This window comes from Tamandua tetradactyla, chromosome 23, assembly GCF_023851605.1.
Source record: "Tamandua tetradactyla isolate mTamTet1 chromosome 23, mTamTet1.pri, whole genome shotgun sequence".
Lineage (NCBI taxonomy): Eukaryota > Metazoa > Chordata > Mammalia > Pilosa > Myrmecophagidae > Tamandua > Tamandua tetradactyla.
In genome coordinates this window covers 5,612,792-5,629,655 of record NC_135349.1, presented here as the reverse complement: position 1 = coordinate 5,629,655, position 16,864 = coordinate 5,612,792, and the positions used below count along the sequence as shown (strand labels likewise).

The 16,864-nt window shown below is 41.6% G+C and overlaps 1 protein-coding gene across 1 annotated transcript; it reads right to left on the bottom strand.

Moving 5' to 3' along the window:
• Positions 1 to 630: 630 nt before the first annotated feature.
• On the bottom strand, positions 631 to 16,644 carry SMIM10L3 (small integral membrane protein 10 like 3). The gene is made up of 2 exons (XM_077140569.1): positions 16,412 to 16,644; positions 631 to 1,509 (listed from the first exon to the last, which is right to left on the bottom strand). The coding sequence occupies exons 1-2, from the start codon at positions 16,595 to 16,597 to the stop codon at positions 1,489 to 1,491; spliced, it is 207 nt and encodes a 68-aa protein (XP_076996684.1). The 5' UTR covers positions 16,598 to 16,644; the 3' UTR covers positions 631 to 1,488.
• Between the last annotated feature and the right edge of the window lie 220 nt (positions 16,645 to 16,864).

Here is a 16,864-nt window from a genome sequence, read left to right as displayed (position 1 = left end):
ATTTCATTATATTCTGTGAGGACAGTGAAAGCTGAGTTCTGACCTAGCTTTACACTTTGTTTTTCAAGCTCTGCTTCCAGTCACCTAAATCAGCAATCTACTTTAGTGCTAAAAGGTTTTTAAGTATTAAGATGACAGCATTAACAGACAAGGTAAACCAAGACGACGCACATAAAATAAGACTTTTATTAGCTAAAGAACAGATTTTATTTTTCATTTTCCCAAAACACTAAAGTAATACACAGCATAGTAATTAAGTACACACTATAAACTGACGTATGCAATCAATAATCCCCCAAATGCTTATTTTAAATTTTATTTTGGAATTCCTTAAAAACTTACACACAAGGATGACTCTTAAATGACCTTTATCAGTTTTTAACAAACAACAAGAGGAGTTACTGCAAAAAAAACCTTCATGTAAAAGATACCTCAATCCCTAGAAACCAGGAACTTTCTGCAATGTAAACACTTGAGTTGCCTCTCAAAAATACCCTTCATCCAACAGCTTGTCAAGGGTTTAAATTGCACTTACTTTAAGTCTGTCGTGTCCTACAAACCGAAGCAGGAATTCAATGGCCACACTGTTTGCATTTAGATTTAGTGTGAAAGAAATCATTCTAAGACAACTTGTAAAATTAATCTCATTGTTTTTATTGTTCTGCCTGAGCCCCGACTATGGCGTAACAGATTTGCTAATCCGAGAGCTCATGGAGCCAGTAATCCCAGTGTCATCTGCAGATCATCAGACACACTTTTTACACTTGAAAACATTTTCTTGTATTCTATTGTTTGCTCTGAAAATCTGGGCCTTAAAGAGGCCTCATATTTTGTTTCATCATTCAGCAGTCCTCCAGGACACACGGACAGTGCCGCAGAAATGATAGCATGCAGGCCAGACAGCTCCAACTCAGAGCCCATCCCCTGGAGGAAAACACTTGGTGCATCCACAAAAATTCCCATTCCTAACTGCAGCAGATTCGGTTTTGAGTGGTAGGGTAGCTGTGACAGCCAGGGGGACCGTTCTCTATGGCCAGCGGCCCCCGCCAGAGCCCAGCCAGCGGGAGGGCACACCTCAGCCAAGCGCTGTTTCACAGGAGTGCAGGACAGACTTGCAGCTGTGCTCTGAGCAGTTGACGACATTGAATTTTTTCTTAATGATTCTCTCAAATACGGCAGCATTTTGTTGCCATTAAGCAGCAAGAGTTCAATCTCACACAATTCATTTTTAATTTCCAATGATAATTTGTTTTGTGAATTCCGATTTCCATACACCATAGCTTTATTCACCCAGAAAGGCATATCTGAAGGGCTCTCCTTTTGCGTTCTGTGATTAGGCCCAAGTAAGAGCATGTCTGAGTCATTTCCTACCCCCAACTTCACTGTGGCCAGGCGGCTGCAGAGGTTCCCTCTTCCATCCCTCATATTTTGTATCCTTTGATGCAGGGAGCCTGAGGATACACCTCTGTCACAGCCAGAGAAAGGCATTCAATGGATCTCAATATGAACCTGGAAAAGATAATCAGATTTAAATTGTATAATGAAGACAGACATTCTGACGAGAGTCCACACTCACCAGCTTTTCCCCAACAAACACTAAGATCTCTGTAAGCCTCTGGTACCAACAATTCCTACATTTTAATGGGAAAGAGGATGACAACTTACCCACTGGAGAGCACAAAAAAAGAACAGTACTTCTTTCATGGAGCGTTTCTTAAATATAAGGAAATTGTAAATAAATTCTGAGGCTCCATACTTTTCATGGCACCATGGCTATTTGCACAGGTTTAGTAAAAATCTGCCCTCCCTATAACCAGCTATAATCAGATTAATCAATTATGCCACCTGAAATGTCATATTTGAGAATGATTCTCATTGATTCAGGGATGACCTGCCACTTCTAAGAAATCAAGGTTGACTTTACTTATGGATCTAATGTCTACAAAGCCCTCCAGGAAAACCAGCCTGGAAGGGTCCTGCCTTACAAGACCTTCAGGTGTAAGCAAGGTCACCCCCCAGAAGGCCTCCTGTTGCATCTACAAGCCTTACAAGACCACTTTTTTTTTTTGGTGATCAAGAATAATTTTTCTTTGGCATTATTATGATTTGAATGGAGTATTAACTGTCAGAAAAAAACCATGAAAGACTTTGAAATGGACAAAAGACTACAAGACAGACGTTGTCTACCCAGTCCTTCTGGGTTATCTAATTTTACAGAAGCCTGTATCTATTACTGCCTTTGAACTGTTTTACAACTCTGTAAGTTGTAGAAAACTTTTAGTAAAGCAAACAATTTGTGTCCTAGACATGGAAATCAATTTTGTCCAGTGGAATGTGATGTTTACTCTGTAGGTACTGCCCAGTTTTGCATCTTACCTGCAAATTCATTTTAGCATTCCTGAATACCTGTGTATTTTGTCTGAATTCTCCATTAAGCTGGTTCTAATATCTTACTAATTCCCTCATTAACTGATGCATCAAAATAAAGTCCTTGATGCATGCTAATTTGGACAAAAAAAAACAACACCATAATTCCAGACCATTAATAAATGTAAATAAACACATTATATTCAGTAATTTCCTTACTAGGAGTCTAGCCTAGGGAACAGCAATCTAACTAAAATGCAGTAACTATGCTGGGAAGAAGGCGGGATGGAATGTGGGTATATAAGACAGAAGCTGGGCGAAAGAGAGTGAGTGTCTCCTTTTCCACAGTGGGAAGACAAAAGACAAGGCTTTTACAAATGAAAAATCAAGTATCATAAGCATGCAATTCAAAGATATAGAAACAAATACTAAAACAATCAGCTAGAACTGAAAGTGATTGGAGATGAGGGCAGAGGCATGGGGGTTAGAAATGGCTTTCTTTTAATTAGTCTTACACAACCAGGTGACTCTCTAAGCTATATGAAAGTAGGACAGTGTGAAAAGAACAGACTAGGAGGAAAACAAAGCAAGCAAAACTTACGAGGCTGAAGGAGGTGAGGAGGGGGAGGGCCGGGCTATGGAGCTACACGGGGCCAGATGGTGAGGCCTTGACCATGCTTTCGAGGAGCCAGGACTTCATTCATTCAGGTCACTGAAGACATTTTGGCTCTGAGCCTCCAACTAGCCAACTCTTAAGAGTTTGAGGTATTAGACTAATAGTTAGAGATATTAGTCGATGTTACATATATTATATTTTGAAAAGCAGAAATAACTTTCAAATGACTTCTAAACATTCCACCTCCTGTGAAAGATGTTTTCAAAGTTTATTCTGTCTCTATATATTGTACCAATAAAGTATGCATAATTATGTAATGAACTCTTTTTGGCCCCAGCTATCCTTCTCACCCCCCTTCATCCCAATTAAAACTACAAAATAACAAGCAGTATAAGTTATGGCAAACTTATCCACCAAAACTGAGGTTACAGAATAAGGGAGGGGATGTATTTTGAAGTTCAAGAGAATACAATTCAAGAAAAAGAAACACTTTCCTGGGAGTCAATTTCTGAGCTTCCTGTTCCCTTCAAGACAATAAAAGCTGAAGGGCGTTTGGCTCACTCTCCAAAAAAGACATACAAATGGCTAATTAAGCACATGAAAAGATACTCAACATTATTAACCATTTGGGAAATGCAAACCAAAACCATGATGAAATACCACTTGACACCTACTACAACGATTATTATTATTAAAAAAAAAAACAAAACAGAAAATAAGAAATGTTATCTAAAATAGGAAGAAATAGGAACCCTTGTACACTGGTGGAAATGTAAACTAGTATAGCTGCTAGGGACAACTGTTTGGTGGTTCCTTACAAAGTTAAACACAGAATTCCCATGTGATCTTGCAGTTCCACTTCTCAGTGTATAGTCAAAAGAACTGAGAGAAGGGACTAGAAGATACATGTAACTGAGCATAACTAACAGTGGTGAACGGTGTGTGAGTGTGGTGGAAAAGTGCAGTGTAGAGTCATGTACACCAGCAGAAGGAAAGCTGGAGGTTAAAACATGGGAATGTATAACAATGAATCTTGTGGTAGACGCTGACTGTGATTAATCATTAGATCTACAAGCCTTACAAGACCACTTTTTTTTTTTGGTGATCAAGAATAATTTTTCTTTGGCATTATTATGATTTGAATGGAGTATTAACTGTCAGAAAAAAACCATGAAAGACTTTGAAATGGACAAAAGACTACAAGACAGACGTTGTCTACCCAGTCCTTCTGGGTTATCTAATTTTACAGAAGCCTGTATCTATTACTGCCTTTGAACTGTTTTACAACTCTGTAAGTTGTAGAAAACTTTTAGTAAAGCAAACAAATGTATGGGGCTATTATAAGGAGTTAACAGTAGTGACATATGGGGAAAAATGTATCTATTGCAAACTGTGGACTGCAGTTAACAGTAATATTTTAATATTCTTTAATAACAGTAATAGATGTACCACCAATACTAAGGGTCAATAATAGGTGGTATAAGGGGTACCGGATGTTTTGGGTTGTCTTTTTAATATTTATTTATTTTTCTGGAGTAATGAAAATGTTCTAAAATTGAACATGGCGATGAATGCACAACTATACGATGATATTGTGAGCCACTGATTGTACACTAAGGATGGAGTGTCAATATAGCTCAATAAAACTGTATTTTAAAAAAACTAAAAAATATACATATATATATGTTTGTTAGAAGTCCACCCACACAATGGAGCACTATCCGCCCATAAAAAGGAATGGAATTCTGGCCTAGGCTACAACATGGAAGAACCTTGAAAACGCAATCAGTGAAATAGTTCAGACACAAAAGGATATGTATTTTATGATCTCACTTACATATACAAATTCAGAGGCAGAAAAGAGATTACAGGTTACCGGAGTGGTAAGAGGCGGGGGAATGGGGAGCGACTGCTTCATGGGGAGGGACTGCTTCATGGGGACCGAGCTTCTGTGTGGGGGAGGAAGAGGTCTGGTCATGGATGGGGGTGAAGGGAGCCCAGAACTGTGACTGTGATTAATGCCAATGAACTGTACACACGAATGGGAAATTGTGTTGTACATATGTTACCACAGTAAAAATTCACAAACAACAAGGAAAAGAGGCTCCCCAAAATGGAGGTGAGAGGAGTTGCTTCACTGAGAAACCCGAGTCTGGGTCTCTCCAGGGCCTTCAGTGCAGCCACGGGCCGGGTGTCCCTGACACCCCTGCCCCGGGAGCGGCAGTCACCAGGTGGGCAGCAGGCCTGCCCCAACCAGCAGGCTCCTCAGTCCCTGGTGTCCTTACCTTCCCTGACAGGAGCTGTTAATGTCCTTGGGGAGTCACCAGTCCAGAGGCCCTGAACTCTGGCAGACTGAAAGCACCCCAACCCTGGCTCCTATGGTCAAGCTCAGGTACTCCCCAAAGGGCCCTGGATCCAACAGGGCCGGCCAAGGGTAGGGGGCACACAGGCTCCAGGCCTGCAGTGCTCACCCAGGAGGAGCCACCACAAATTCCTACCCAGCTCAGAGCACAGGAAAGCGGAATAATGCAATGGGTCCTAAACAGAGCCAAATCATGGCCCAGAGAGCACCACTAACACTTTAATAATCACTCGCATGTCTAAGTCCCACTGCCCTGACCAAACCAGCCATGCGCCCCTCTAGCCACCACCCTCTCTCTTTCCCAAAGCGGCTGGTGGCTGGAGGGCACCAGGGTGAGGAGGGGACAGAGGCTCCACTGAGGGCCAGCCACGGGGGAGCCCACTTAGGCTAAGGGATTTTGTGAGGTTGGGGGTGGGAAAAGGGCCTAGCATCCTCTTTCACTGGTGGGCTGTGGGCATCCAACAGACAGCAGTCATTACTGTTATCAGCAGTACCATAATCATCAAGAATATTCGAGGGAATGGATGATAAACATGGCTGAAAGGTTCAGTAAGGCGGAGGACAGAGAAGTGACCACTGGATGCAGCAACTTGGAAGTGGCCTTGTCCTGGACATGGGCATTTCAGTGGCGCGACAGAGGCAGAGGCTCAGCTGCAGCAGGCCGAGGGGCAAAGAGAGGGCACAAAAGGACCCCCGCTGCCGGGCTGGCGGGAGTGCACAGCCCAACAACTCATCAGAGTGCAACTTGGCAATAAGTTTGAAAATTATTAATGCATAAGACCTCTGGATTATACTCCTAAGATTTTTTACTATGCTTCAATCAGCAAAGGTCTGTTAGCCCGTCCCACGAGCAAGCCACAGTTCTAGGTGCTGGGATTAAGGTAGTGCACAAAGCAGACCAGAACGACTAAACGTGCACACAAGGACAGTGCTGTCCTATGTACGAGGATATTCACTGCGGTACCACTGGAAAAAGATTAATTTGGATAAATACTATCCACCATATACCAGGATCAGATCCAAATACATCAGATTTAAAGTAAAAAAAATAAAGTAATAAGAGTATCAGAGTAGAATATGGGTGAATTTTTTTCTAATCTCAGAGTTGAGAACGCCTATGACAAAAAAATCTAAAAGTCATAAAAGATTATTGAATTTGACTACATAAAAATAAACTTCAGTATGGCAAAAAACACCAGAAGCAAGTCAAAATCCAGTTACAAACTAGAAAAAAAATTTCCAACTTTTATCATAAAGAGCTAACAGATACAACGCTCCAAGAAATCAAGAAAAAGGCCAACCACCTAATGGAAAAATGGACAAAGAACATGGAAGATTCCAAGAAAAAGAAATCAAATGGATCTTGTGCATACACACTACCTCTCCCTGGAAGGAAGGAAAGTGTATCAGCTCTCCCACCAAAACAAATCCACAGGGCAACCAACTCCAACTGCCACAACCCTGCCACCATGAGTCCCACACGTTTCCTCCCTAAACTCCCATAATGTACTAAAAGTGATCTTTCTGAAATGTTTAGACATAAGAGTCACAATCCAATCCAACACTTCTACTTCTAGATTTTCCAGAGAAATGAAAACATACATGTCCACACAGAAACCAGTACATGAATATTTATAGCAGCATTATTCCTCATAGCCCCCAAATTCAAACTGCCCATTGAATGATGAATGGATAAACAATGTGTGGTCTACCCATACAATGAATATAAAGAATAAAGTTCTCATCCGTGCTACACATGGATGAACCTTGAAACATTATGCTGAGTGAAAGAAACCAGGCACAAAAGGTGAACTATTACATGATTCCACTTATATGAAATATTCAGAATAAGCAAATCTATATATACAAAAAGTAGATTAGTAATTGCCTGGAGCTGGGGGCAGACAGAGGGATTAGGGAGGTAATAGCCAAAGGGTGTGGGGCGGGGAGGGGGAGAGGCCAGGCTGGAAAACGGAGAGAGAGGCTATGGAGCGATGAGATGGAGACCGGGCCTGTGGAGTGTGGGATGCGAGTACCCAGCCAGAGAAGGCTAGAGTGCCATGCTCTAGAGAATTACAGCTATCTTGTCATGAGAGAGAGGCCACACAGAGAAGAACTACAGCGCCCCAGCCCACAACCAGCAAGTCCTCAAATGTCTGAGAGACCCCTTGGACCAAAGCCCAGCACGGGCACCAGCTGGATGCATCCATAGGAGTGACCCCAACAAGAGACCACGAGGTGAGAAACCGCCCAGCTGAACCCAGCCAACCTGCAGAATAGCAAGTGGTCAGAACTGTTACTGTTTCAGGTTCTAAATCCAGGAGTGATTGCTTCACAGCAATATTTATCTTACAGATAGGATTTTCAGGCCTTGTCTTCCCAACAAGGAAAACTAATGCCAGCTCCTAAATCAAGTCCCCTATATAATTCATTGATATCTGTCCCATTCTTAGGATGATCTTCTCAAGCTTTGGTTTCCATTGGGTCACAAGAGAATTTTGACTGATTCAGGGTCCTCCCCTTGCAAAGTTGTAGATAAATGCCTTGTGCCAGCTGTGGCGATAACGCAGGAATGCTGCTGTTTTCTAACTATTATATTTAAACACAATAAATCAGCAAATATTTTTAAGAGCCTTTTTGCTTCCAAAATGAAGTTTCAAAAAAACCCAATCAATCAATATATGGTAATTATAAAAATAACAAAATTTAGACCAGCAAAAAGATCAACATAACAGTGATAATTTAATCAGCTCCTCCCCAGACCATCTGGTTAACGGTTTTTTTTTTTCTGGTTAACATCTTGATGTTAATATTCTGTGACATGATATAACCTATATAACACACTTGTGTAAAATTCTATCTTGACCTTGTTTCCACAACAATAAAATTTTCCTGCAATCTGGAAAAAAAAAAAAGGATGTGGGGCTTCTTTTTGGGGTAGTAAAAATGTTCTAAAATTGATCTGGGTGATGGATGCACATATCTGTAATACACTAAAAGCCACTGAACTGTACACCTTAAATATGTGAATTGTACAGCATGTGAATTACATTTCAATAAAGCTGTTTTTAAAAAAATGATCCTTTTGATGACAGAAGGCTGAAAAGACACAGAAATCAATATGAAAGAGCTCTCACTGGCCAAAGCTGAAACAATTTGAGCAACAAAATTAAAAATAATAGTGTTGGATAATAACAACAAAAAAATAATTATCCATGAGTCCATATTGATATAAATGGCCAAATAAAGAAATGACTGGGTAAATAAAATCTTACAAAATAATCTAATTAATAAACAGCAGAAAGGATGGAAGAAATAAAAAATCACCATCAGAACATCATAGGACTAGACAATATTCGATGATGAATGCTAACACTACAGGACAAACATTTCAGGAAGAACAGGATATTTGTATAGTCTCAAAGTATCTCCTCCCAAATATTTATTAATTAGAAAGGGAAAAATAGTGAACGACAGTGGAGAAACCTGGCTAGGTCTCCTAGGGTTGCCTTGACAGTGACAAAGCACCACAACCTGGGCAGCTTAAAACAGCAAAAATGCGCCTCACATTTCTGGGGGCCAAGAGCCGAAGTCCAGGGGGGCAGGCTATGTTCCTTGGGAGACACGGTGGGTGAGGGGGGGCACCTTCCTGCCTCTTCCAGCTGCTGGAGGTGTCGGACATCACTGGGCTTGGCCTGTACAGCTTCTTGGCCTGTAGCTGCAGGACTCTACCCCCTCTCTGGCTCAGCCATCACATTGTGTCCTTCCCTCCTGTCTGTCTGCACCTTCTCTCCTTTGCTTATAATCACATCTTCAAAGACCTATCTGCATATAACAGAAGTTAGGACTTCAACATGCATTGCAGGGAGGGGCACATTTCAACCCCCAACACTGGCAGACACTGCCTTGGCCAAACGATCAAAGCTAACATCATTGGTAAGAAGATACAACATCATCACGGACTCCCAGCGTGATGCACTGAGGGCACAACACCAATTTTGTGGTATTCTTGCCAAATATGCCTAATATCTCAATTGAATCACTAGAAAACATCAGACAAACTCAAACCAGATACCCTGTACAAAAGAACTAACCAGATACTTTAAAAGTATCAAGGTCAAAAGACAAAACTAGAATAAGGAGACTTTAGAAGACATCACAAACTAAATACAAGGATCTTGGAACAGAAAAAGGACATCAGGGGGGAAAAATGGTTGAAATCCAAACTGTATTGTCCCAAACCCAAACAGGGGACCATTGTCCCAAAGTTATCAGCTTTGATAACTGCACCATGGGTTGGTAAGATGTTAACATTAGAGGGAGCTGGGTGAAGGATCTACGACAACTCTTATTTTTGCAGCTTCTCTGTAAGTCTAAAATTATTTCAAAATGAATAGTAAAAAAATAAAAAATAAATTTAGGAAGTGATCCATTTTGCCAAAATTTAATAAAAATATGGTAGGGGATGGGAAATAGAGATAGTGAGGGGTTGGGGAGAAAAGAGAAAAGATTAGCAGAGTTGTTTCTTATTGAAAAGGGGTAATAAATATATGGGGTTCATTATACTATTTCATGTTTGTATATATTTGAACATTTACATAATAAAATTTTTAGATGATCCTTTTAAAAAGTAATGCAGATTATGTCACACCTCAGCTCAAAATCGTTTCCCATTTCATTCAGAGTATAAACCAAAGTCCTTACATAGGTATATACAATTACGCTTCTGCCTCCCCCATACTTTTCTACCTCCTCCTGCATCCCCCTTCTCCCTCCACTCCAGCCCCACTGGCCTCTCCTGCTGTCTCTCTTGTACACTGCTACTTAGGTGTGATGTGCAGACCACCAGCTGGTCACTGTTTTGGTTCGCTAATGCTGCTAGAATGCAATCTGCCAGCAATGGGTTGGCTTTTGTAAGCTTATTAAGTTACAAGTTTATAGTTCTAAGGCCATAAAAACGACCTAACTAAGGCATCCAGAGAAAGATACCTTGACTCAAGAAAGGCTGACATCTGTCACATGGGAAGGCATATGGATGGTGTCTGCTGGTACTTGTCCCCAGTTTGTTGCTTTCAGCTTCTGATGCCAGTGGTTTCCTCTCTGTCTATGGGCCTTCACTTAGCCCCTCCAGGACACAAAACTCCCCTGGGTTTTGACTTGCTTAGCATCTCATTGGAAGGCACAAGGCAGTGTCTGCTGTGCTCTGCATCTCCAAACATCCGTGTCTAGGCGTCTGCTTTGTCCACACGCTAAGCATTTCCAAATGTCTGCAACTCTGTCGGCTCTCCAGCAACTGTATTTTCTCTAAAATGTCTCTCCTTTTAAAGAACTCCGGTTAAACTAAGCAAGACACCCTGAATGGACATAGTCTCTCCATCTAATCAAAACGTCATACCCAATTATGGGTGGAGGTAATCTAATTAAAAGGTCACACCCACAACTGGGCAGGTTAATTTACATGGAAGTAATCCAATCAAAAGGTTCCACCCTACAATGTTGAATCAGGATTAAAGGACATGGCTTTTCTGGGGGTACATAACAGCTTCAAACCAGTACGGTCAGCAAGACCATTTAAAAACAAAAATTAAGAATATGTACTTGGAAACTCTTATGGCAATTTAACATTGCCAAAAGATCAAAGGGCATAATCATTTTTCTAGTAATAATCTTTTGTCAGCCAGTTTCATTTAAGAATCCTACACACAAAAATTCTAAATTAAAAAATCTAAGCATAGAATTCATAACATTCCACCATTGATTACTTTTACTTGTAAGGATAAGTCTTGCTAAATGTATAAATTAAAAGGACTTTGGTTTATACTCTGACTGAAAAAAAGAACCAATTTTGTTAAGCTGTACTTCTAAATGATAGGAACAATGAACACTAGGTACTGCACTACCAGGAAAATGCAGAATCACTACAAGTGTGTAGAGACTCCAAAATAAAGTACTGACAGAAAAAGAGATGAACAAAAGAAAAAGCAGCCAACAAAGTTTACATCAGCCTGTTTCACACTGTCACTGGAGCCGTCCCAGGGCATGGTCTCAGGATGCACACCAGAGAGCTGGGCCTGGTGTCAAAGTATCACTTGCTTGGCAGAGGTAGACTCTGGAAAAGATTTTATTGCAGAGTCACAGCATACCTCTTCTGAACTCTGATGTTTGAAGATAGCTACCAATGGTAGTTTGCAAATTCAATTTAAAAATAAACATGAAAGAACAGGTTTTCTGACTGTGGTGAAACTGCAATGTGCTAGGCTAAAGAAAAAGTCCTCTCTGCTCCCCAAAGGCTCCAGCCTCTTCCCTTCAGTGCGAGCATGTGCCTTTGTAGGGAAGGGCGCAGGATGCACTGGAGTCCAGGGGGCAGTGATTCATTTTTATTGGATCTTACACAAAGACCAAGAGGTAAAGAATTAGGGGAAAAAACACTGGTCCCTCTCCCCAGATCAACAGAGAAGCAAAGCCCAGGCTCTCTTCTAAGTTAGGGCTGCCTCCTTGACCTAGACTATTTTTCCCCCAGATACTGACAAGCATATTTTTGAGAAAAATTTTAAACAGGATAATACTAAATAAATGTTTTTTAAACTTGTTTTTCTTCACTTTATATATTGTGGCTTTCTTTTACCATTAGTACAGGACCTAGCTCACACACTTGAGCTAAGGCATAAAACCATTACATGATTAACTGTAGGTCTTCTTAAAACTTAAACCAAGGATACAGGTGTTTACTGTACTATACCTTCAACTTTTCTGTAGGCTTAAAAATTTCGAAGCAAAAGTTGATGGAAAAACATCATTAAAGCATTCACTTGTAAGACAGGAACATTTCCATAGTAATTTCATATTTCTTAAATGTTTGATGTTGATCATCCCCAAATATACAGTTTTCAACAACTCAAAAGCCCAGGAAAACTCCTAGGTTACTCACACTTATGACTGAAAAACTAGCAACGTAGCCTATTAAGCTCTTACAGTGTTTATAAGTTTTTACCAAGTTTTCTGAATAGCCTATACTTTACCCCAGTTAGCTTCTAAGAGACTGATGTGAATCAAGCAACAAGGAAAAACTCACTTCAAGAGGCAATCAATCCTGGGAACAGGGTCATGTGATCTTTATCACTTTTCGAAATTGTTCAGACATAAAATAAAAAATCAGAGTCAAAATCAAAGTCCTTTCAATGCCTTCAAGCCACCCCATGAACTGCTCTGAACCCTCTCCACCCAAGTCTCCTACCATCCTGCTTCTCTCTGACCTACTCCAGGTGCACAGTCCTCTGGGTTCCTGGAACTCATCAGGCCAACACCAGCCACAGGGGCTCACAGTGCTCTGCCTGAAATGAAGCCCTCTCCTAACCCAGATGTGGCCATGGCCAAAGCCCTCACCTTCTCAATAAGGCTGACTGACTCCCCTCTTTAAAACGGCAGTGCCCCTACCAGTCCCTGCACCCTGGAAGTCCTTTTACTTGCTTGGAATGAATGAATAAATAATATAGATTTTCAAGCTCCAGGAGAACGGTGGAACTGTGCAGCTGTGGATCTGGAAAATCATTCAGACAGGAGACAAAGAGCGCGCAGTTAGAACTCTGATGGATGGAAGGTTCTGGTTAGAACCGTGTAGCACAGGTAAGGGAAGGAGGTTGTTTGGTTTGACAACTATCATCAAGCTTCTTCTCTTCTTTCCTTGACTGTTCTTTTTCAGGCCTCCTCTTTTAATAGTTACAGGAATCCAGGTGACCTGGGGTTAAGATACCTGATCTTTCCACAGGCCACATAATTAAATAGCTGGTAGGCATAACTTGTTAAATTATAATGAAGTCTAAAAAATGATTAAAAAAATAAATATTGTGGTAGCAAAACATAAAATGAAATGTCATTTTAACCATTTTTAAGTGTTCAATTCAGCTAATTACATTCACAATGCTGTGCAACCACCACTATTACTTACTTCTAAAACTCTTCACCACCCACAAACAAAAGCTTTGTACCATCTAATCTACTTTCTCTATGAATGCGCCTATTTCAGCTATTTCATATAAGTGGAATCATACAGCGTTTGTCCTTATGTCTGGCTGTCACCGAGCACAGCGTTTTCAGGGTTTAATCATCCTGCAGCATAACTGTATGCCTTTTTGTGGCTGGGCAATATTTAACTATCTGTACACACTATGTTTTGTTGATTCATTCATTTGTGGATGGGCACTTGGGCTGTTTCCACCTTTTGACTACTGTAAATAATACTGCTGTGAACATTTGTGTACAAGTATCAGTCTGAGTCTGTGCTTTTAATTCTTTTCAGGTATACAGTAGGAATGGAATTGCTGGGCCATGTGGTAATTCAATGCATAACTCTTCTTTTTTAACTTTTTATTTTGAAATAATTGCAAACCTATAGGACAGTTGCAAAAGTAACACAAAACCCATAGAGAACTCCAACATACACCCCTACCTAGATACACAGACTCATCAACTTTTCACATTTTGCCCCAAATGCCAAAACATTTTACTTATCTACCTTCTAAATATTTGAGAATAAACTACAGACTTTATATTCCTTGAACATTTAATACTTTCATGCACACTTCCTAAGAGCAAAGCTATTCACTGATGTACATATTTAATTTTTTGAAGCACTGCCAATCTCAGTACCATTTTTGATCTTGGTTCTACTAAATTTAGTATTTGGTATGGACTTCAACTTTTTTTTACTACCTTGTATTTTTTTAATGCAATTTTACTGAGATATATTCACATACCATATAATTATCCAAAGTATATAATCAATTGTTCACCGTATCATCATATAATTGCGCATTCATCACCATAATCAATTCTTGTGCCTTGTATTTTCTTTTTTTTTTTTTTTGAAAGCAGTGAAGGATTTATTTTCAAATCTAATGATGACTATGTCCTCATAATCATTCTAGGGAATTTAAATTTATGAATACATGTGACTCTGCAACATGTCTCAAAATTATAGTGGATTCCCTGTGGGGCCAGTTTTTTTTTTTTTTTTAATTAATTAACGGAAAAAAAGAAATTAACCCAACATTTAGAAACCATATCATTCTACATATGCAATCAGTAATTCTTAACATCATCACATAGATGCATGATCATCGTTTCTTAGTACATTTGCATCGGTTTAGAAGAACTAGCAACACAACAGAAAAAGATACAGAATGTTAATACAGAGAAAAAAATAAAAATAATAATAATAGTAAAAAAAAAAACCTATAGCTCAGATGCAGCTTCATTCAGTGTTTTAACATGATTACTTTACAATTAGGTATTATTGTGCTGTCCATTTGTATTTTCAATTGTTATTTAATTAAGTAGGACGCTAATAACTCTAGAGAATTAAGGCTTGCTTGCAAACAGTATTTTAAAATCATAGCCCTCGTCAGTTTATAAACACTGTTTGCATCTATTTTCTCATTTAATCATCTTTTATGCTAATGAAGTATTAACCTTCTTAAACTCCTCACTGCCCTACAAACAAGAGGTTGGAGGGTCCTAGGTAAATATGAGAGATGGAGTCCTTACTTTCTTATTACTTGCAAAACAGATTCCAACAACCCTGCAATGAAGAGGATGGGTACAGCGGTCTAAGAAAAACAGAAGGCAAGGAGCTGGGGCTGTCTCCCTTGCTCAGATCTATTTCCTGTTGCACTTCCCTTTTCAAAGGCCAGAATAATTAAGCCTCAAGTCAGGTAAATTAGTGATTTTCTACAAATGAACAAAAACCTGCAGAAGCTTTAAAGTAACCAATGTAAATGAAACATTTTAATTGAGACCACAGAGAACCCCCTTCAGAGTCTCCCTCAACTTGGAAAGGGGTTGCTTATTGCATTTGGTCAAGCCCAAGATCAGGCCTAAAATCTTCATCCAGTTAAAGAAGCCATTCCAGGGCAAGTGATGATTACCTTGTCTGTAACCTTGCATCACCAGGTTACCCTCCACCTGCCCCTCTCCTTATTCCTCGAGCATTTCACTCCCAAAAGTCTCAAAAGCTCAAGTCATTTAAACACATTTTGCTCAGCAACTGGTTTTACATGGCCTGCCATCACCAGACCAAAAACCTAAAGGTCCACGCACAGTGACAAGTACACTGTGATGCAACCAAACCTGGGGAGGTAAAAAAGGGAAGACACCAGTCCCTCTCACTATTGCCCACTGCTACTCTCAAGTTTCCTTATTTTGCATACAAAGGAAGCAAAACTAGTGCTTTAGAGAGCAGGCTCCTTGAAGACAGGAACTGGCCCTTCTCCAGCATAGAGCTCCTGTGTGGGGCACGGGAGGCACTCCAACATGTGTAAACAGAATAAAAGGAACTGGGTATTTGGTCACCTCTGACACCACTTAGAAAGCAATGATTCTCAAGCCGAGAACATTTCCTCCCACTAGAAACAGGCATCTGTGATGCAAGGGATGTAGAAATACAAACCATTTATAATAAAGATGGTTTCCAGGGTGCTTGGGAGGGTGGAGGGGCATTATTTCTATATGAATTGTTTTGGGCTTCTGACGCCTGACCTCTTCTTTTATCAGGTCCCTTTACCTCTTCCACCTGACCTTCCCCATCACCCAGCTCCCACCCGTGGCCGGGGTCAATAACCATCATAAGAACACAAATAACTTTCAATCTATTCCAAGTTTCAAGGATAATGTAAAAAGGCGTCACAAAGTTTGACAACTAGAAAATTCGCCTATAAACCCACCACTCCAACCTTCAATTGCGTAATTTTCGCGGCAAGATTTCCCCTTTGGGGCCTCTCCGGGCCGTCCCATCCATCCTCTCCTCGGATCCACGGACTTAACCCTCAAGGCACGAAACTTAAACCCCGTTTGCAGGACGCGGATCACAAAAACCCCACGGGCTGTGGGTGGGACTGCATGAAGAAATGCACAGTGCTCGGCACACACTAAGCATCCAACCTGCGGAAGCTATTGGTACCATCTTCATCATCCTCGGCGGGGAAGGGCGGGGCGCGCCGACGACCACTTTCGGGGAGGGTCGCGGAGGAGAGGGGGCCGGGTCGGCCCAACAAAGCGGCCCGGTCACCCACCTGCAGGCGGACGTTGAGCATCATGGAAGCCACGATGTAGAGGTAGGGGAAGTTGATGCGCAGCCGCCAGGCCAGGTCGAAGAAGATGAGCAGCGTGCGGGTCAGCCCCTTGCAGAAAACCCCATAGGAACGGGCGGCGGCCGAGCGCGAGAGCCGGACAGCCAGGCCCGACAGAGCCGCCGCCATATAGAGACCGGCGCCCGCCCGCCGCGCGCTCCCGCTGCCCGCCCGCCGGCCGGCCGCCCTCTGCGCGCCGCGTCGCCCCGGGCCTCCGCTCCGGCCACTGGCCCGCGTTCGGCGCGCTAAGGGAGCGAGGGAGCGGCGGCGAAGCCGGCGGGCGGGCGGGCGGGTCGCGGACGGGGCAGCACCACACGTCACGCTCGGGAAGCGTCTCGGCGCTGCCGCCGCCTCCCAACCCCGCGGCGCAGCCTGACGTCACAATGTCCGCCGGCC

What these genes read in the sequence shown, in the direction of transcription:
- SMIM10L3 (XM_077140569.1), bottom strand. Translation starts at nt 16,597, where the DNA reads ATGGCGGCGGCTCTGTCGGGCCTGGCTGTCCGGCTCTCGCGCTCGGCC. An exon ending in TGCTCAACGTCCGCCTGCAG is followed by an intron (nt 1,510 to 16,411) that starts GTGGGTGACCGG and finishes TATCTTTTCCAG; the next exon opens with GTTCATATTGAGATCCATTG.